At 40.5% G+C, this 21,255-nt stretch overlaps 1 protein-coding gene across 2 annotated transcripts in view; it reads right to left on the reverse strand.

Moving 5' to 3' along the window:
• Nucleotides 1–21,255, reverse strand: part of tango6 (transport and golgi organization 6 homolog (Drosophila)) — a 32,761-nt gene that overhangs the window by 11,012 nt on the left and 494 nt on the right. The window contains exons 2-15 of one of the 2 annotated variants that reach the window (XM_033635947.2): nt 19,442–20,100; nt 19,219–19,335; nt 17,883–18,033; nt 17,498–17,604; nt 15,083–15,245; nt 13,818–13,885; nt 12,976–13,088; nt 12,519–12,695; nt 12,144–12,270; nt 10,984–11,190; nt 10,050–10,193; nt 7,903–8,439; nt 3,063–3,120; nt 2,735–2,893 (exon numbers count right to left, since the gene is read on the reverse strand). In XM_033635947.2, coding sequence (XP_033491838.2) covers nt 2,735–2,893; nt 3,063–3,120; nt 7,903–8,439; nt 10,050–10,193; nt 10,984–11,190; nt 12,144–12,270; nt 12,519–12,695; nt 12,976–13,088; nt 13,818–13,885; nt 15,083–15,245; nt 17,498–17,604; nt 17,883–18,033; nt 19,219–19,335; nt 19,442–20,100 — 2,787 coding nt within the window. Of the gene's footprint in view, nt 1–2,734; nt 2,894–3,062; nt 3,121–4,656; nt 4,908–7,902; nt 8,440–10,049; nt 10,194–10,983; nt 11,191–12,143; nt 12,271–12,518; nt 12,696–12,975; nt 13,089–13,817; nt 13,886–15,082; nt 15,246–17,497; nt 17,605–17,882; nt 18,034–19,218; nt 19,336–19,441; nt 20,101–21,255 lie in introns of those variants that run through there. The other variant, XM_033635948.2, reaches the window with a different exon arrangement.

The following is a 21,255-nucleotide window of genomic DNA, read 5'->3' on the forward strand; positions in this document are numbered from 1 at the left end:
CATCCCCTTCCTGTCTATGTTATTAAACTTTATGTCTTTGGAACATCATTTGGTGCAGGGTTCTTCTCTTTCAGTACATTTTCTGCCCATCTCATTGCACACTATGGGAGCTCACAGGACTCTGCAAGTGCTTCTCTGCCACTCCACCAGGCGAGTCAATTAAGAAAACCTTCTTATTTACAAATGACAGCCTGGCAAAAGGCAAATCTTGGCCACTCGGGGGGTTCAAGACAAACACAGAGGCTCTCTGGATGTCTATCCAATCTCTCAGCAAGGATATAAACCCCTCGATTGTCCCAGGGAAGTGGTACGATGGCAATCTGGCAGATAAAACCAGAGCTGGGATAAAAAAACAAAACAGGGTTTTCAATCAGGGAAAGGTTGTGATACACAGGGTCCCTTCTGAGCAGAGATCTGCAGAGAAAACAAGCCAACACTGTGTTTTTTGTGGTGTGGTGGCTGCATGTGGATAGCTGCCCACCACAGACAAATAATAATAATAATAATGTAAACAAATATGGACACATAAACAAACAAGCATATATTATCATTCCTACAATGTTTACCACTCACACATAGTCAAATTACAATGCTCCTTGGGCAAGGTAAGGACACACATTTTGAAACAAGTGGCAACCCTTGACAGAGTTGAAAGGCCAGGCACAGCTAATCTTATTTTGCAAACAAAACTGCTGAACCCCCTAACCCCTGTCACTTTTTATTTTGTGACTGTTGCTAAAGTAAACAACCATGCTATCTGAGAAAGAGCTATTATGTCAAATACCAAGTAGCCAAGTACCTAGTTATATATATATATATATATATATAAAACATGGCACTCTTAAATACTTGATTCTTCTCTCAACAAAAATTCTGCGGTGTTTATTTCTTGAGGTATCACCGCTGCTCTGCTGCTCTGTTGCTAGGGATGCCATAGCAACATCCTTAGACTGAGGAGCATCAAAATCAGTTAACGTTAATCCACACAGGCCAAATAGGATTGGAGTGGCAGCATTTTCAGGACATCACTTTCAACATTTTTGGAGGACAAAACGCTTGATGTTTGGCTAATATGCAACATTTTTCCATTCCCCTGTTGGGAGTTATTTTTCAACAGCCACCGGCTCACTATACATTATCCCTTACACACACACACACACACACACACACACACACACACACACACACACACATTTGTTGTCAGCAGTTGGCACAAACTTTAACTGTTGCCACTGCGCCCTTTAATGTGAAGATTTACTAACTGTAAGCTCGAAACACGAACAGCTCTCCAGTTCACAAAATACTATTATTTGCAAGTTGCACTGATGCTCCATGGTTGCAAAATGTGACTAAATAGACGCAGCCTGAAGCCCTGCAGATTCAAAAACACATGTTTCCTCTGCTCGTGCTATCATCAATCTCATTAAGCTAAACTGTGACCGTGGGGCCGTTAAATGTGAGAATCTATTCAATGTGAGCTGGAAACAAACTATCAGCTCTCTCCAGTTCTTATATTGACAATATTTGCTCCATGGTTGCAAAATGCCACTAAATGGTCACAGTCTGGATCCCTGCATATAAGAAACAGGGTTCGCCCTGCTCACACACTGGCGCTCAGGAGAAAGTGATCTGGATAGACGGAGGAGTATGTGTGTGTCGTATCATATTTATGGGTCTCTCTTTATATGTGTGTGTATCTGTGAGGGGGAGAGAGCCAAGATGCTAAAGCGAATCTCATGCCGAGGGCTTGAAAAAATGACATGACAATTTATACTCAATGTTCACGACATGGTCACTTTATATATTCCATGTGGAACAATCCGCATTACATCAAGTATATCTGATATATAGCAGAACCCTTACTAAAAACACAACATTGACACATTATCCCCTTTTGAAGTTGTTTCGTGAAAGTGTTAGCAATGAATAAATTTTCTGTAATGTAATTTTCTATATGTAAAGATTTTCTATTTTTGAGGCTGGACCGTTCATTAGGAGCGCTATTGGAATATATAAACCATTTGGTTATTTATGGCCACACTGTTGCAGTGCAGAACACACTCAGGGCACAGATGGAGCAGCAGAACATCAGGCGCATTGAAAGAGAAACGTAACCGTCCATGCTGCTGCATCTGCCCCTACAGTAATGGTGTCTGTATCAACAGAACAGACAGCAGGATGGGCTCATGGGAGGCATGGGTGTGATGTTTTAAAGACGTGCTATGCGTTCGAGACACCACATGAAATTTAAGAAGTAGCTGTTAGCAGTTAGCAGCTAACTCAAAGAAAAATAACAGCTTCCAAACACATCTGCAAATTGGGAAAACAATGAGGTTCAGGAGCTCCTTACTCTCCAAGCAAAGAACAAGATCAACCGCCATATAACAGAGATGATAAATGATTGTTATTGTCATGTTAATGCCATTATTATTGTTGAAAAAATGCTGCCAATGCATATGCTATATATCTCACTAGGAGCCAGCGCTGTTGTGTTACATGTCACACTTGTCGTGCCTCTTAGGATGCCAGCATACTATCTAAATTCACACACTGGAGTGAGGTGAAAATATGGAGGATAATGTACCCCTCTATGTGAATAAATTTGCTTCCTAAAGCTCTGTTCTGATCACATGAATTGATGCCTTCTTCAGGGTCAGAAACTGGGTATCAAGTCAAGTGAGTGTCCTCACAAGTCACACAAACATGGATGGAACAAACACCAGATGATGCTCACCCATTGCCCTGCTCGCCCTCATCAGGACTTCTCCCACTTTGAGGCGGGTTTCCAGGGAGTGTTCCTTGTTGGATGTAGGAAGTGATGGACCGTGCTGGAAGTCTTTTAGGAGCCTTTCGAGAATCCTCTCTGGGTATGAATCAGCCATTGCAGCCAAACCTAAAGACAGTTCACACTCAGTTCATTAACTTTCAAGAGTTTCAAGAGTAACGCTCCAGCTAGGCAGTTAATAGTGTCAGTGGATTAAACAGACTGTTTTTGTGGATAGATAATCACAAAATCAATGATCATAAGCATCTTATTTGGCCGAGCTGCACCATTAAATTACCTTGAATGGCTGACAGGTAGATGAATGAGTCTTCATGCTCCAGGTTTTCTAAGAAGAGCTGGAGAAGACATACCATTAGCATGATTAATCACCACATAGACTGGTGAATAGTTTTATACCTCTCAGTTTCACCTTATTGGGAATATTCTGTCATCTCTGTGTGAAAAACATAAAAAAATTTCACGAATATTGATCTTGCCAGGAGAACCAAAGCGGATCAATACTGGCACAGCACTGAATACATTAAAGACAATACGACCAACTATCAAAGGGAATAATCAAACATTACCCCCAGGTTCTATGACAGGTCCTTGAAGATGTAGGTTTGATTGTGGGAGGGGGAAATGGGGGAGTGGGTTTCTTTGATACCCTGGATAGAATTTGCTGGAGTTTTGAGTTATTAAAGGAGTGAGGATCGAACATATGAAAGGTGACCTGTACAATATTGAAGAAATCAGCCCAACCATGACCACCATAAAAGGGAGAAAAATCAATAAAGGGGTCTCTGCTGTAACAGTAGGGGGTTGAAGGTTATCTAAGGTACACACAAGATGGGGGCCTCTGATTACAGAGAATACTAAATGAGTTATTATCTTTTCTTGCCCGTACCACCTTAACAAGTCCCAAGAGTGCACCATTGTCCACTCTGGGGAAGAGGTTCAACTGCCTCATTTATTATACATGTTTGCTCATATCCCAGGAGACACAGATAATACCACGACCTACCTACACACTCCTGATGCACACATACAGTGCATGCAACAATGGCACAATATCTAATAGGTGGCTAGGGCAGCACAGTAACCAAGCAACATCTAACAAGGCTAAATATTGAAGCCAAGGTGGAAGCATTCCTGAGCCAGCTCTTAGAATAATTGCCAACTATGCTATGGAAGCAAACCGGAAAATCTGCAAAATCTCAAAAATATGAATTCAATACTCCACAAGTTAGCATTCAGACTATTAAAAACTAGAATTATCGTCTCGAGGTTGTATGTCTCCGCAAACTACCTAAGTTGCAGCTGACATCAATGTTTGTTCAGAATCACCATATATGTGGTGAAGACTTAAAAGAAACTTAAGAACAGGTTTTAGTGTATTTTTTAGCAAAATATGGATGGTTCACAAGCATATCTTCAGCCCTGCAGCTTGGAGGATCTACACAATCTGCACAGTTTCAAGGTGGGCACCCAGGATTAGTGCCACGAATTCAGTATCCAACCAAATGTCTCCCCTTCTGCTCCTGAGATACCAAGTTGAATAATGGTCATAAAAGTGTTTTTGCAGATCATTAAATGTCATCATGTTATCATATTTCATTAGACATTTGTGTGAAATTTTGCCATAATTAGAATATGAATGCCAATTTTCAACCATCTTTGTATCAAAACAATGTGGGTAATATGTGTAAATATTACCCAGAGAGGAACTCCTGAGATGATGTAATACAGTCCAGGAGTTGAAGGCTAGTTTGACGTCTTATTGGACACTTAAATTCTTCACAGCTGAAGCCCCGACATAAAAAATTACGTTTTTCCAAACATCTTTTTATGTCGGGGCTTCAGGACACTTGGATCACTAAGGACAAGCAGTATGGAGATATTTTGTGGTTTCAATTATGTATTTTTGGAAGTTTGAATCTGGGGCGCCGTAAGCCTCCATTAGGTGGAGTTGTGTGTGTTGCTACCTCCTCTCCCCTTGGATCTCCGCAAGTGATGTGAGGACTCTAAAACTTCACCTGAGCCTCCATCGGCATATGGGTGAGTAGATAATGGCTGAATTTTCATTTTTGGGTGCACTATCCCTTTAACAGCTGGCCACCATAGACTCCACCAGGAATGAGTCCTAAAACCAAGAAATGAGTTAGCATTTTACCACTCGTGTTTCTCTCATCTTAAAGTCAGTGGGTTTTTCTAATGTGTTTTTGGTTAGATGCCTGAAATAAGGTCTGTGGTTAACACAAGCTTTAGAGACTTTCACCTTTTGTTCTACGACATAAAATAAATCTAGAAATACTCTACCCGTGAACTTTGAAGCTTCTATGGTTTTTTTTTTTAAAAAAAGGCGGTTGCTAACAAGTGGCTAAATGAGACTACAGAACAGCATCATGCTGAGCTGCGGCAAACACAGCTGCTCAGTCAGTAGGTCTATAGCCTAACATTAGCTTTTTACTTCTGGCGACTGCATTTAAGCTTCAATAATCATGAAAATGGTGTTCATTTGTGAAGATTATCTTGCCGAACAAAACATGTAAATATCATAAAAGTTTGTTTGCCACAGAGCTTATTTTCTGCTGTAATCCAAAATCCAGTGGAAAAATCCCATACGCTTTTTGACAAGGGAACCAGTGATGCTAACTTCCGCGTCAGCCTACGGAAAAACGTCATCCCTGGAGCACTCTATTGTTCAAAGGGACGTGTTCACATTATGTCACCCACCAGCGAGAGCATTTATTGGTCGGTGCGGCACAGTGCATTCTGATGCTACATTTTCTCCCTCTTGAGCAAAAGTGTCCTTTTTCTCTGATTTCTCTGGTTCTGTAGCACCATTTTCAAAAATACTTTTTTTATTTTTGAAAATGGTGCTTATTTTATTTTATTAAAATGACATCTTCCAGCAGTGAAATAAGTCTTTAAGTTATGGCCAGAAACATGTTTTGTGAGGTCAGTGACCTTTGTCCACCACATCTAATCAGTTTATCTTTGAGTCAAAGTGGAGATTTGTGCAAAATTTGAGAATATTCTCTCATGGCTTTCTTGATATATCGTGTTCATCAGAATGGGACAAACGGGCAGATGGACGGCCAGACGAACAACCAGAAAACATAATGCCTCTGGCCACGGATGTCACCGCATAACACCACCAGGGACTACATTAGTGTGGGCATGTCGCTTCAGATACTCCTGACATGATGGAATGCAGTTCAGGAGTTGAAGGCTAGTTTGGCGTCTTATCAAACCCTAAAATTCTTCGCAGCTGTTTCTAATATTCTGGGACAGAATTTTACATCTCTAGGAAATTATGACAGCCACAATAATTTCTTCTTCCTTATCGACTAATGAGAGATTAACTCTTCGCTTTAAATGTAATCTACCACTAATGTGCGCTTGCATGTATCTGATTGGTTGGATGGCACTACATTGTGTTGCTGCAAAAGCTGAACCAAGTTCAACTTTACTGCCAGGCAACAATTTGTTTCTTGTAGAGTCCTCTGCATTATTATGACCCCTGCTGCACAAGAGTTATGGACTCAATGTACTACGCAATATAACAGTATGAAGAGGCTGCAGTTTTTAATTGCAGTGCTATTGAAGGTCTGAACACAGCCAGAAAATAGAAAATAGAAGTGGGAGATGACCAAAGATGAAGTCTGATCTGCATAATGTTAAATGTGCATTCCTAATTAATGTTAATGTGTGCACTAAGCAACAAGCTTGTTTTATGTTATGTTTGTACCACTAATGGCCACATTCATCAACAAAAGACATACTAGCAATGGCTAAAATTGTTTTCTCTAAAAGTCATGTCCTAAGCTTTCCCTTCATATCAGTTTTTTGATTCATACATTTATCTCCATTTGATACTTGATAACTCATTGCATCTTGAAATACAACTGGTAGAAGGAAACAAAGACTACAGCCTGCATTAGCATTTTTTCACAAACACACACACACACACGCACGCACGCACGCACGCACGCACGCACACACGAGTGGTGCACAGAAGAGACAACAGGATGCCCAATGAAACAGCATCTAAGCATCTTTGAGGGCAAGAGAGGCTGGGGATCCCCAGAAGATGAATAATACACAACAGTAGGAGTGATGAGGTACATAAAAAGGGCCAAACCTTGCATTGCTGGGAACGCACACAGGTTTACTACTCGTTACCCTACAAGTTTCTTGGGATTTCTAAACAGCATATCTACAGGTATAAGACACTTAAATTTAATGCTTTCAAAGACCTTTTCTATGTGATCTTTAACCAAATTTAAGACTGATGTTTGGACAAATTAGTTTTTTGTTATTCAAGAACTGCACATAAATATAAAGGAAAGTAGTAAATGTGGTCCTGAGCAGAGATAGGTTTATGTAGGAATATGCTTATTATTGTGACTTAGGTTAATCTACAGGTTAGTGCAAGTATGAAGTAAAAATACAGTATTCGTTTCAGTGGTAGGTCTTGTGGTTATTAACATCAGCAATGTGGACTTTCACTCAGCTTTACTCATTTTTACAAAAAGAAATTTAAAAAATTGATAAATGAAATTAGATAAAATGTTTGTGGCAAACTAAGACCTCACAAATTCCATTTTAAGACTAATGACTTTTAAGGCCTAATATGTAGAAATTGGGTTTGATATTTTAAGGACCGGGTGCCAGTTGCATAAAACACTTTAAGTTAAGATTTTCCTTAAAGTCCTAGTTAAGGTTTTCTCAAACTAAAATTGTTGCACAAAACACTCTTAAGTCTTCTGCTTAAGGTTTCCCTAAAATGTTTACTTAAGTATTTATGGTTTTCTCCTTGTCTTAGTTTTATACTTAAGGAATTCCTAGATCGTTGCACAAAAGACCTAAGCAACCAAAGCAAAGTAAAACAAACAAACAACTCGAGCTGTTTCGTGCAACCGGTCACAAACACCTTGATAAGTAAGTATGAGCTGAATGGGAAGAAAAAAATATCGAGAGTATTATCTAACTTTCATATATGTTAACGTGTTTTTAAAAAGTTTACCAGTTCTCAGAAAATTAATGAAAAAACTGATCAATATTTTCAAAGCATCATAACTGAATGCTAAAACATGAATGACAAAGCCGAAGTACAAAGCAATGTAACCCACCATGAGGACTTTCTCCTGGGCCTGGACAGCCTGTGGGTCTCTTTTCTGCATCATCTGGGTCAGGACCCTTAGGGCGACCGCTCTGGTTGGCACGTCCGGGTCACACGCCTCCAGCAGCAAGTCAGAAAAAGGCTTGGTAGGAGGTAAAAGCTTACTGGTGCCAGAAATCCTGCCTCCACCTTCTTGACTTCTTCCTGCTGTCGACCCTCCAGAGGACGCTGGCTGTCTGACGTGGGTGTTGCTGGGTGAGTTACTGTCCCAGGGAGGTGAATGAGGACTGGTCTGAGAGTTGTTGCCTTCAGTTTGCATCTTTTGCTTTTTCCTAAAAGGCACACTGTTGTTCTTAGCTGTTGTTTCAGGGTCTCTGGAGAGCTGAGCAGCAGTGGGGATGTTTTCAGGTTGGTAGGCACCGTGAGTGGCAATGACAGCTCTGAGGTTGGATGCCAGCTCCTGGATGACTACCTCAGGGTGCTTCTGAGACACCGTCTGCAGTGGTGGGAGCAGTCTCGACATAGAGCAGTAGTCTTCTGCACTAAGCTGTAACATTAAAAAGGGGAGAGGAGGACTTGAAGAGAGCAGGGGGGAGCTTACCTCTTTTGTAATATACTTCCTGGGGTAAACCCTGAAGAACATATATTTGATATTTAAGATGCTTTCAGACAGCCAGTAGTTACCATTGCGTCTGCCAACTGTGACACTGGTGTTCTGAGTTTTAAATGGGTGGCAGCAGAGCACAATTCTTCCACCACAACTATAGGCTGCATTGAATCCTACTAACAACTTGTACTCTTCAGGTCACTGCTGTCCACCTACTGTAATCAAATCACATAGCCAAATACAGCAGATTCTGAGTTAAACCAATACTTGGCACCAAAAATGACCATTTGTACATCAGATACTCACCCCGTGTTACCTTGAATTCATGAAGAAAACTTTTTCTGACATGCCTCCACTGTGAACTAAGAATCTAAAGAAGGCCATTATTCTTCATGCATCAAAGTAATCAGGGTCTGCCTTAAATAACAACGAAACTATATCAATATATAACCCTTCCGCCATGGAGTAGTGTGCCTTGCATGTGCTAGGTCATGCATGTGCCTATGAGCTCCACTTAAGCAGTGTTCAAACGCACATACACGTCCAGGCACGCGACTCAGCCGTGCCTGTGATTTGTACTGCTGTTTTTTTAATCATAATTTTTTAGTGTCATTGCATGTGTTTGGGAGGCCCTGAGCATACGACTGGATAAATGAAACTTGGATTATACTGCACGAGTTGTGTGAGAGTTTGTAAACGGATGCTTTGATTAGAGTTTTGCTGTTGTTAAACACGGTCCCCATTTACTTCAATTCATGAAGAATTGAACTTTATTGGAATCTTTGTTCACCGTAGAGGCATGCGAGAAACACAAAGTTTTTTTCATGAATTCAAGGTAACATGTGGAGAGGAACTGATATACAAATGATCATTTTGTGGGTAAAGTATTCCTTTAACGGTTAGTGATATGACACGCTTTGTGGGGTGGGTAAAAAAAAAAAAAAAAAAAAAAAAAAAATCAATACAGCATAGTATCACGATATTTTGCGTGGCAATATTTTATTGATATATGGATGCCAAATATTGATCTTTATAATATATATTATTAATTCTTGCAAATACATATTTTAATACAACTTTTGGTGCTAGAATAATAAAATAAATTGCTCTTCAGTCCACTAGATGATCACTGGTACTATTTTACTGTGTGCTGCCTGCATGTCTCTTCCTTCTTTGAGATACTGTGGTTTAATACTGCAGTGTTATCTTAATATTTTGATTTTTGATTAGTTTTATAGCATCGTTAACTTCCATCTGATTGTTTTTACGCTGACTGTAAATTTAATTTTCCTTGCTCCACAGGATACAGTGGCTAAAAAACATCCTGCTTTGACTTCCAGTCATTAAGATCCTCATTTTGCTGCAGTGAAGTGTAAGTGTACCCAGTACAACCTGACTATTGTCCAGTGAGGTAAATTTCTACACCTAAGTGTAGTGTAACAAGCTTTAAAAACAGTTCTCAGTTTCCTATTGCATAGAAAATACAATATACATGCATCATGAGGTAGATGCTGCAACATGTTGATGTGTGGAGTGTAAGACATGAGTACCTGAGGTCCAGACAGCAGAGTGGCCACTAGGCCCATCCCCATGCTCAGTGTCTGGCTCTCTACTGGGTTCTCAAGATTTGGACCAGTGGCCTGATCCAGACCCACACAAGCCCTCTGAAGCAGGGACACCATGAAGTCCACCACCTGGAGAACGGACAAACAGAATCATGGACAATGCAGAAAGAGATTCAGGAGCTCAAATATGTTCAACATAAAAGTTCAACCCTAAGGTGAAGATTGTTGGAGGGTGATTAATGAAATATAGTACTAAAAACTAGAGCTAAATTTGATCAAGTACCAAGACACTTTTAAAAGCCCTTTTGAAAATAACCTATTCAGTCCTTCAAGACATCCGAAGGTGAGATATCTAACTATAATATTATAGCCAGTGAGGTTTATCAGACATTTCCTTATCTGTGAGGGAATGTTTGTCAGCCTTACAATAGCTGCCAGCCCCCCACCCCAACAACCCAACCAGAAATGAAGCAGTTAGGCTATTTTTGTGTGGTGGCATGACTCAATGTGGCCTGCTTCCATTACAATAACTCTCATAGGAACACAGACTGATTTGAAACTGAGATATGCCGGGGAAAAAGCGAAGCAGTCCCAGGAGGATGAGCTTCAGGGTAAATCAGGCCACATTTTGCATGTATCTATGGTCTCAATGTATTGTGTTAAGCTGTGGCTACTACAGTAGGTTGGTATTAAAGTAATAAATATAAAGTATGTGTATGTGTATAGCTGTGATAAAGTTTGGATTACCTGCATTGCATCACAACTCCATGATCTTGTGAAAAACAACACAATAAAACAAAAAAAATACGAGCAGATAACTCAATGTCTTCTTTGGCCCTGCATTATAGTGCCTACAGAGCCTGGGTTTTGGAATTTTGCATTTCTGCTTCTCCTGTTGGGTGCATATCTCTCCACTTACCTGTGAGGTTTTTCTCAGCAGTACAGTATGCTGCAGAGACTCAACCATCACAGCCAACACCTGAAGCAGAGCAAGTCTCTGGCCTCTCTTCGCAGCTGGATCCAACAACTGCTGCTCCACCTCCAGGAGAGTCATGGCCGACATGTCCAGCTCCTGCTCAGCTTTCTTTTCATTATCTGCTTCTTCAGCTGCCCAGCTGGCCAGCTCCTGCAAGAGAGGCAAGTAAATGATGGACTGTTGACTGAGGTTACCTTCTCCACCAAGCACAAACAAGTGAAACACTGTAAAACAGAATACAATCTACACACACTACAACCTCAAAACCAACACTGTTGAAGAGACTTCTCTGCCACAGTCTTCCCAACTAAACACAAAAGAAGTATTCATGGAACTGAATTGAATCATGTTTCACTTTTTTTTTTGACAAAGCTGAACCTCAGGGGCAGAAAAATGTAGCCAAAAGCTGCAGTTCCTCTAATGGCCACTTGAGCTGGCTCCAAGAGGTCCAATCCCCATAGACCCCCATGTTTCAATGCTCAACTTTACAGCAGAAATAAACATGTTTACTGCCTGGTATAAAAAACAGTTTGGTCTCTGTGGCCAGTTTCAACATTCATGACAACTGTACAGGGGATGAATTTTTATATAACTTATCTGTTTAAATGTTATTTAGAGTTAAAGTTATGGATAATAAAGGGCACGGTAGCTTTGAGTGACAGGTGGGTGCTGTCTGTTGACAGACCACAACCACGGCAACAACACAGGCTAGGTAACGTAACCATGGCCTAACCCAAGATACAGAGTATAGATGTAGCTGTAGCTGTCGCTATCTCAGTGTATTTGCGGTTAATGAGAGTTAACTGTAACATTTTGGTAACAAAAAGTCGGATATTCAGTTTTTTCTGGCAACTACATTTTGTTCAAATGGTTTTAAACAGTTAACTATAGCTGTAAATGCACTGTGCTAACTACACTAGCATCTACCATTAGGGTTATCCCCACCCTCTTGTCCAAATATGGTCACTCCTGGCTCCAAAAATGCAAGATGGCGACGGCAAAAATGCTAAACTCTAGGCTTCAGAACAGGAGTCCACAAACCAATGGGTGACATCATAGTGGCTACATTTATTATGTTATACAATCTGTGGTGTACACCTTACCTGCAGCAGGTCCAGGAAGAAGTCTCCAGGCAGATCAGAGTCTTTGAGTTCAGCCAGCAGCTGCATCAGACACTCCAGCCTCCACTGCTCTCCTGACAGCTTCTCATACAGAGCATCGTCCTCATCACTGAGAGACAAGAAAGGAGACGTGAGGGAAGATACTGAGGAATTAAGAGAGGCAACTTATACTAATAATTATCATCACAGCAAAGGCAGGATTAGATAAACAAAGTGTGGCTCCTTTACTGTGGCCGATTGGCCCAAAACAAAGAAACTTATTCTGCATTATGCATTATGTTTTTGTCCTGGGTGGTTCTCTTTCACAAAGATCACTGGTGAAAACATGTCCATTATGTGTTTCTAAGTCTCAGTCACCTGCAATTCTCTTTGGAGCTGAGTCTGACCCCTCCATCACTCCCCGGGGCGAAGTGGAAGTCTGCTGCTAACTCGCTCCTCTGTCCCTGCAGACCTGAGAGCTGCTTCAGTGCTGACAGGGCTGCAAATGGCTCAGTGTGGCTCAGGTACCACAGCAAAATCTCCTGACAGGGGGCGCTGTGGAGCACAGAGAACACACATGACGCACACTTGAAGTGCCCTGCTTTAGAGCAGATTAACTACAATTCATGTATAGTTACAGCTGACTATTTTCCAAAGTAAACTTTTCTTAAAAGGGTTTCTTACCAAGCATCCTTTTGGCTACAGGCTAAAAGGCAGAGACTACATAGGGATTCATTTATGTTGAATAGTTTGTGAAAGGAAAGTCCGTTGCAGTTGTTATTTCTTAAAGTACGAGACATAAAAACTATAACTAATTACACAGAGAAAATATTACCGTAGGTGGGACACGTTTTGCTTGGTGAAACAGAAGAGCGTGAAGATAACAGGAAGAACGTCTTCTAGTGCTTTGAGGAGAGAAGCTGACGGACTGTTTCCAACCACCCAGATCTGACAGCAACAAAAGACATGAGAGAAAAGACAATGAAACCAAAACACTGTCTGAGACGTAAAATAAGGATTAGAGACAGTGAGAAAAATACAGTTTTCGAAGGACACATCAGTTTTACTGCCCCGACACCTAATAACCAATGACATCCGCATCAATATAACCATTATTATTCAGAAGAGTTCTGACTTAGTTTGTTACTGCAAACACCTGTCTTGTTTACAAAAAACCTCAAGGCTGGAAACGATTAAATATTTTGAATTACTTGCTTTTAAAAAACTAATGTCATCAAGGAATTGTGATCAGCTTATTGTATTTTTACAGAATTCAATGAATATCATTCAGCTACAGTTTCATTATTCATTCAAACCACTTAATGAGGTGGTGTGGGACACATTAGACCACACATCTTTTATAGTATTAATGCTAATGGGTCCTGATGGGTCCTGATTCATTGTATTTCAAATATGTTAATGAACATCAACGTATCTGTATGCATAGAATTAATTAACAATAATTACATAAACCTTATCAAAGTAAAGCAGACACATTCTGTGAGCTATAGTTACATAAATTCTCAGTTGATTCACTTCAGTGTTTTTTAATTACTTTTTTTGGTTTATGTTTGAATGACTCGACTCAATTGGATGGAAATTTGATACGTAATTGAAATAGGTAAGCCTGACAACAGACCAAGTAATTTCTTTGGGTGTGCCTTTGGGTGTCCTCACCTTGTACACATCCGTAATACAACGTGTGAGCTCCCACTCCTCCACAGCAACTTGGGAATGACCTTCATCTGGAAAACACACACACACACATGCACCACAGTGCTCAGCCCTGTTGGTATCTGACAAATCATCCACCTGCTGGTTTTGAGACGGGGTGATGATAGCTAAATTTATAAAAACACAACCTGTACATCTTGAGTAGACACAACATGTGCGGCATGTTAGCTCAACCGCCTTTTCGTTGTATATCTTGACTAAATGAATAATGTATTGCTTGTAATAAAAAAAATTAAAGGAATTTAAAAAAATGGCCACATGTGAAAAGTGTTTTTTGCAGAATATTATGACACAGTGAAGCTGACCTTTGACCTTTTGGACATAAAATGTCATCACTTTATCATTTGTCCTATTAGACATTTGTGTTAAGTTTTTTCATAATTAGTGTATGAATTCTTCAGTTACGGCCCAAAACATATTTTGTGAGGCCATGCTAACCATGACCTTTAACCACAAAATTCTAGTCAGTTTAATCTTCAGTCCAAGTGGAAGTTTGTGCCAAATTTAAAGAGACAGACAAGATCACAGTGACCTTGGCCTTTGGCCTTTGAACACCAAAAACTAATCAGTTCATTGTCGAGTCGAAGTAGACATTTGTGCCAAACTTAACGAAATTCTCTTAGGGTGTACTTGAGATATTGCTTTCACGAGAATGAGATGGACGCAAGGAGACAGCGACCTTGAGCTTTGACCCTTGACCACCAAAATATAATCAGTTCATCATTGAGTCCAAGTGAACATTTGTGCCAAATTTGAAAAAATTCCCTCATAGTGTTCTTGAGATATTGCGCTCACGGGAATAAGACAGACAAGGTCACAGTGACTTTGATTTTTGACCTATGGCCATCAAAAACAAATCAGTTCATTGTTGAATCCAAGTGGACATTTGAGCCAAATTTAAAGAAATTCCCATGAGGCGTTCTTGAGATATCACATTCACAACCATGGGATGGCCTTTGCCCACAGCTATTGCTGGTGCTGAGGCATAAAAACAGCAGTTTGGGTGACTCATTTTAGCATCTCAAACTGTGCAGGACTGCTGCAACTTACTGAAGTTATTTCAAAATCCAACTAAACTATTATTTCAAAGAGTTAGAAGATGCAACTGTCATTTCTGTGGCCAAACAGAACTCTTTTTGTTTTTATCAACACTAACTCTACTTAGAATGCATCATCTAACACATGGATATGATGGTCATGTTACTGACTGGAAGCGGTGGTGCAGTGGTGGAGAGGTGCAAGCAGAGGAGTCAGCAAGTACTGCTGGGCCACACTGGGCTTCTCCTGCACCATGAGGAGCAGCGACCTGGTGGCCACACGCTGAAACTGTTGGGCTGTCAGCTTGTCCTTGAAGTGCAGGAGGTCAAGCATCTAGACAAAAAATTAAAAAAAAACAAACACACTAACAAATTAATAATTACTGATGCAGTCCAACTTAAAAGCATCAGGGGTCTACAAAAGTACAATAAGTTAAAAGTTGAACAAGAAAGTGTGCCTGTAAACTGTGATGGATGTCTACTACATACTGTTAAGATTGACACATTTAGCATAACCTCATCTGGTTATGGGTTTAGCTAACCTGAGGGCTGTACTATGAAGTAAGATTAGTGGGTTAGCGCACTCGGCCTAAAGCCTGAGATTTCAATGTCACAATGGTGGCTGTCCTTTCAAAGAATATTTCAGAGAAATGACCATTTGTGTATCAATTGCTCACCACTGTTTCCTTAAAGTCATGAAGAAAATGTGTTTTTCACATGCGTCCACGTTGAACGAAGAATCCAAAAAGGCAAACATTCTTCAATAATTGAAGCAAACAGGGAGCACATTTAACAACAGCAGAACTATATTAAAACATCTGTTTACAAACTCACACAACTTGTGCAGTTTAATCTCAGTCTCATTTATCCAGCTGTAGGCTCAGTACTTCCCAAACACATGCAAATTTGCTAAAACGTTACAATATAAAACACATCTGGGTACAAGTAGCATTCTCTGAGTTCTGCCTGAGCAGAGTTCAGTGTTTTAGCAAAAATGCACTTTTGTGAAGTACTGAGCATACAACTGGAGAAATGAGACTTGAATTATACTGAACAAGTTGTACAAGTTTGTAAATAGTTGTTTTAATATAGTTTTGTCCCTGTTTACGTCAATTCATGAAGAATGTGAATGTTTTTTTGGATTCTGCGTTCACCGTGGAGGCATGTGAGAAAAACAAAGTTTTCTTCACGTATTTAAGGAATCACACTGTGAGTAATTGTTATAAAATCACTGTTGCATACATTAAAAGTTCACCATATTATTAATCAGTATGATGTTTACTTGAATATAAAATGCAGTGTAATTCCTTCAAAACATAATATTACAACTTCAAAGTTTTTATACGCAATTCTGCTTTGCTAAAGTTTGTTTATAACTAAACAAATAAAACACCCATTACAAAACTGATTAGTCCATTGGAATTTATTACGACAGATAATATTCAATCAGTAACATTTATTTCACTTTTCTTTGGCCAAAAGATGAAGTGATTTCCACGTCTCCTTCACACCTAAATGCAGTTCTTGAGTAAAACATTTAAATGTGCTGCATCAAGTTAAAGGTTTAAGAGCTGTAGAATGTGCAGCTGGCAAGTTAGAAATAAACAGTAGCATTGAGAGTTCATTGAGTGATGAGATTAATATATTAACTTAGGAGTTTACACAACTGGTAATTTTCTGCCAACACTGCTCTGTTGCATTCATTTGAAGAAACAGAGTTGCTTTTTGCTGTTATAATTTTTTTCATATTCTTCAGAGGCGGGAGTAGGCGGCACGCTATCGATCCATTTTGCGCAGTGGAGGACTTAAATGATACACCAAACAACCCCCTGTATCAGGTGCACATAGAGCCTAAGGAAATGGTGCGCTTCATGGGTTAACAGAGCAAGCTGATAACCACCATTGTGATACCTGTTATCTCTGACTGCAGATTTAGATTTTGTTGCGCCAACTAAGGCAAAGAAAGCCTGGCTCTGTCCAACTTGCTTCAAAGTGCACCCCTCTGGGTTTTAATTTTACAAACTGTTTGATCACCTGACTGCTCATGTTTTTGCCCCAACTGACTTCACTAGCTAGATTTCTCTTGGAGAATTCAGATTTTTTTTTGGTCATGAACATGGTTTCTAATCTGCTTTTTACATGCCCACATGTGCAGGACTTGTGCAAAGTCTGTGTGCATGCGCAAAGACAAAACTACCACTGACAACAGAGCAGCAGGATGAAAGGAAGGATAAATCACATAGTGATGCAACCTCATCTTCAAAATAATTCCATTATTTTAAGTACTATCTGTAAAATTCTGACACATTCTTGCTATGAAAAAAAGCTGTTTCTTCTGTCTGTCTGTCTGTCTGTCTGTCACATACCGAAACAAAAGGTAGGAAACAGCATCTTCTATCATTGATACAATTAAAAGAAGTTAGCCAGAATACAGTCCGCTGCATGTATACACAGACTCACAATTACCTGATGACTGCAGTGTACCTGTGTAACCTGCTATCTCTGAGAAATCTGGTTTCTTTAGGGCATGTTAACTCCCTGACTAGTGCATATTCCAGTGTGTGTACATGTGTGTGTTGAGCTGACCTGATGACAGACTTGTCCGTAGTAGGTGTCTGCTGATGCAGACTGTTGAGGGCAGGTCACCAGAATCTTGGCCACACCGTCACATTTCCTCCAGTCTGACTCGCCCCCTGCAGGACAGACACAGCGCTTCAGTTTGGTCCGGATACATCAAATTTAAATTCTATAAAAAGATTCATTAGGGGCGAACATAGTGTGCTGGAGACAGAGAACTCAGTGCAATGCTGATGTTTTACTTTAGTGCTGTTGTTGTTCAGGTTGAATAGTTAACGCAGTTAATGCATTACATTTAAGTGGATATTTATGTCTCTTCTTATTTCAGTTAGACTGTTGTCCACACTACTTTTCCTTCCTCCCTTCTTCCTTCATTAACTCCTCTCTTACTCACCTGTTCCTCCTTCCAAGATGGCTCTGACTACAGCCTGGACACCGTTAGGCTGCATCAGGCGCTCGGACAGCAGCTGACCACACAGACGCCTCAGCCAGGCAGGAGCTGATCCCAGAGCTGCCCTGCTGTTGGAGCTTCCTCCTGCACCAGACTGGAAGGAGGGACAGTACATATAAAACAAGTCCCCACAGACATGTGAGCCTCACAAACACCTTATTTGGAAATCTGAGGATTGTCTGTTAGTCTTTGTAAACACGCTTGACAGCTAAAGTAAAAGCCAACCCCAGATTCACTCTCGTTCTGTCTTTTGTCTCACTGTATTTGTGTTTTTCGGTGCTATGTCCCTGCCTACTACTTACGGTCTGGCAACTGGTCGCTACCTTTTTATAAAGCCCTGACCTCACCTGAGCGCTGTGGAGGTACACACTCATTAAATCCCCAAACTCAGAAAATAAGAAGAAAACAAGTAAATACAGGTAGAGGGCAGGTCTCTGCAGAAAAATACAAAAATAAATACACCACCACACACTGAGAGTGGGTCATACGTGATGACTGAGAGGAATTATGTCTGTATGAGTCTATGCATCGTTTTTAGGAAAATCCTACATAGTATAGCTTTAAGGGAAACCACCAAAGGGCAACTTCAATAATAGAGAAGCATATTTGTCTTCTCATCAGAACCCAACAGCTATTGGTCTGACAAAGTTAAGCCTCTGGGGGCAACAGACAAAGTTCAGGCTAATCCAGTATAGCCAGCATAAATCTGGGTCAAGACTTCCCTTTCCATGCATCGGCCATTTCAGCTAATCTCAATAAACAGATATCTAAATTAAAAAAATTAAAAAAAGCTAAATTCTTGTAAGATGACAGCCGACGGGCTCTGGATTTTTATTTTAGCCAGTGTGTTCCGGCTCTTTTGCACTTCACATGAACTGCCACTCAAACGTGATTGGTCAGTAGTACTTGGACTACAAACAGAAACCACAATGTTTGCGATACCAAAATCTTGTCCCATTGCCTACAGATGCAGAATCTGTTTATACAGATTATTCTGTTTTATAGCGAAATAGAGTTTTTAAATAATTTTATAAAGCATATTAAACTAAATGTCATGTATCATGGCAACTATTGTTGTATTATTATTGAATTATTTGGACACTTAAACCTGTTGCACTTTTTCAGTTTGACTTTCTTTGTTTAGTGTTTGGACACTGCTAACATCTTACAAAGGGGCAGCAGCTACACACTGTAATTATTTCAAATGTTTCAACTGAAAACCACAGTATTAACACTCCTTTTTCCAGCTGTTTCTCTCACCAAACATAAACATGCAGACCTGTTTGGGTCCACCTTGGAGGATCAACAGCTCCTTGATGACAATCGGCTGGTAGACTTTTCCTAGAAGGCTTTTGAGGGCCTCCTTGCAAGTTCGACATTCCTCCCCACTGAGCTCCTGTATTTCAAAGGTTTTCAAGAAAGAAAATTGATAACTTTTATTTCTCTTGACAACACTCATCAAAAGCAGTTTCGACAGCATTCTATCATATCCAGATGTTTACCTTCTCAACCTCTGTGCCACGTCTCTCTGCCCGGCGTGGCTGGTAGCCAAGCTGGCACAGCGCTGCCATTACATCCCCCAGGTGCCGTGTGAACACAATTGTGGCAAGAGATGACAGCTCTGCAAACTTCAAAAGGACATTCGTGGTTGTAAGAAGGCGGCGCCCCCCTGCTGGCACAGCCCCACCGTGGACAAGTTTTTCCACCATGGCTCCAAACGCTGACTTGCGACCCAGCGGCACACCCACTCCAGGGGCCAAATACGGGCAGAGCCCTAGAGAAACCACGAACTGAAGAGCTGCTCCAACCGTCTTCTGCTGGGTGACGCTGAGGACATCAGGAGGTAAAGGTGGAGCCATTTCAGGGGTGCGTTGTTTAGCTGCAGATGGAGCAGGGGTCTGCTTGAAAAGTTCAAGTTCAGCAGACAGGTGTTGTGCTAAGGTGAGGAGCAGCAGGAGACACTCCTGTACAAAGGCCCATGTGACGTCTTCTGTGTTGCTGGAGAACCAGTCTGCTGCCGCCATCACCTCCTCCCTAAGCCTCCTCACCTCCTCATAGCTGCTTTCGCTCTGAAGCTGCTCCAGGAGAAGGGCTCTGTTGGCCTGCAGCACTGCCAGGAGAGCCTCCTGGTGTGAGGACTGAGCATTGTGTAGAGTCGCCTCTGCAGAACACAGCACACAGAACATCACATTGTGGGTTGTGCATTACCAATTCTGTACAGGATTATGAGGACTGCATGTAGTAGGGCTGCACATTGAATTGAAGTATTAGCAAAATCACAATATGGCCATTTGCAACATCCAAATCACAGGATGCTGCATTTTTTTGATAAAAGTAATATGTATCACAACATACCATTATCTGTGAAACACTGTGGTGCTACAGAGATGCCCTGTCCTAGGAATCATATCCCAGACGTAAGGGAACATCCTTGTTTGGTACAGACCCAAGCAAAAATCACATCATTTTATATATATTTTTTAGTGAAAATCAAAAGCAAAAAATACCATTCCCCCCAAAAAATTGCAACTCATGTCATATTATCTGTCAAAATAATCACAATCTGTGTTCTGGGTTTTTTTTGCCTAGCATTGCAGCCCTAATATGTAGACTGTTTCCCAGTGCTGCTGACACATTGTATCACATTGAATGCATGGTTTAAGTGACACAACAATTTAACAAGCACCATCGGGGACACAGACAAATGTCAGATGAAAATAATAAAGAACATCGAGTGGATCAGAGTGTCTACAGGTATCAGACACTTAAATCTAGTGCTTTTAAGATCTTTTCAAGATCATTTTTACAGAATTTAAGACAGATTTTTGTTGTATTCTTATACAAGCAATCCAAATAAGTACAAATGTCAGAAGTAGATGTGGTCCCATGCACAGGTAGCTCTTATGTAGGAATATGGTTATTAGAGCGAGTGAGATGAATCTATATTTTGCCAACAGGTGAGTGCAAATTTAGTGAAAAGACAGTATCATGTTCAGCGGTAGATTTTACAGATAACATCATTTAACAACATTTTATAACATCACAGACTTAAACCTAGAAGAGCTTTGACTCAATATAAAGAAATTAAAAGATAGGGATAAATGGAGTTAGATGTTTGTCGCTATTAAGACCTTAAGATTTAACATTTAACACTTTTTAATTACTTTTAAGGCCTAATATTAAAAACATGAATAAGACTTCCTAAGGACCTGCAGACACCCTGTCAATGTGTTAGGAATGTGCAGCAGGTCAGCTCATAACTTCGAATACTTAAGTGTACTCAGTTGCTACCTTTCATCTGTAATGTTCACACACA

The sequence above is a fragment of the Epinephelus lanceolatus genome, chromosome 5, assembly GCF_041903045.1.
Source record: "Epinephelus lanceolatus isolate andai-2023 chromosome 5, ASM4190304v1, whole genome shotgun sequence".
Lineage (NCBI taxonomy): Eukaryota > Metazoa > Chordata > Actinopteri > Perciformes > Serranidae > Epinephelus > Epinephelus lanceolatus.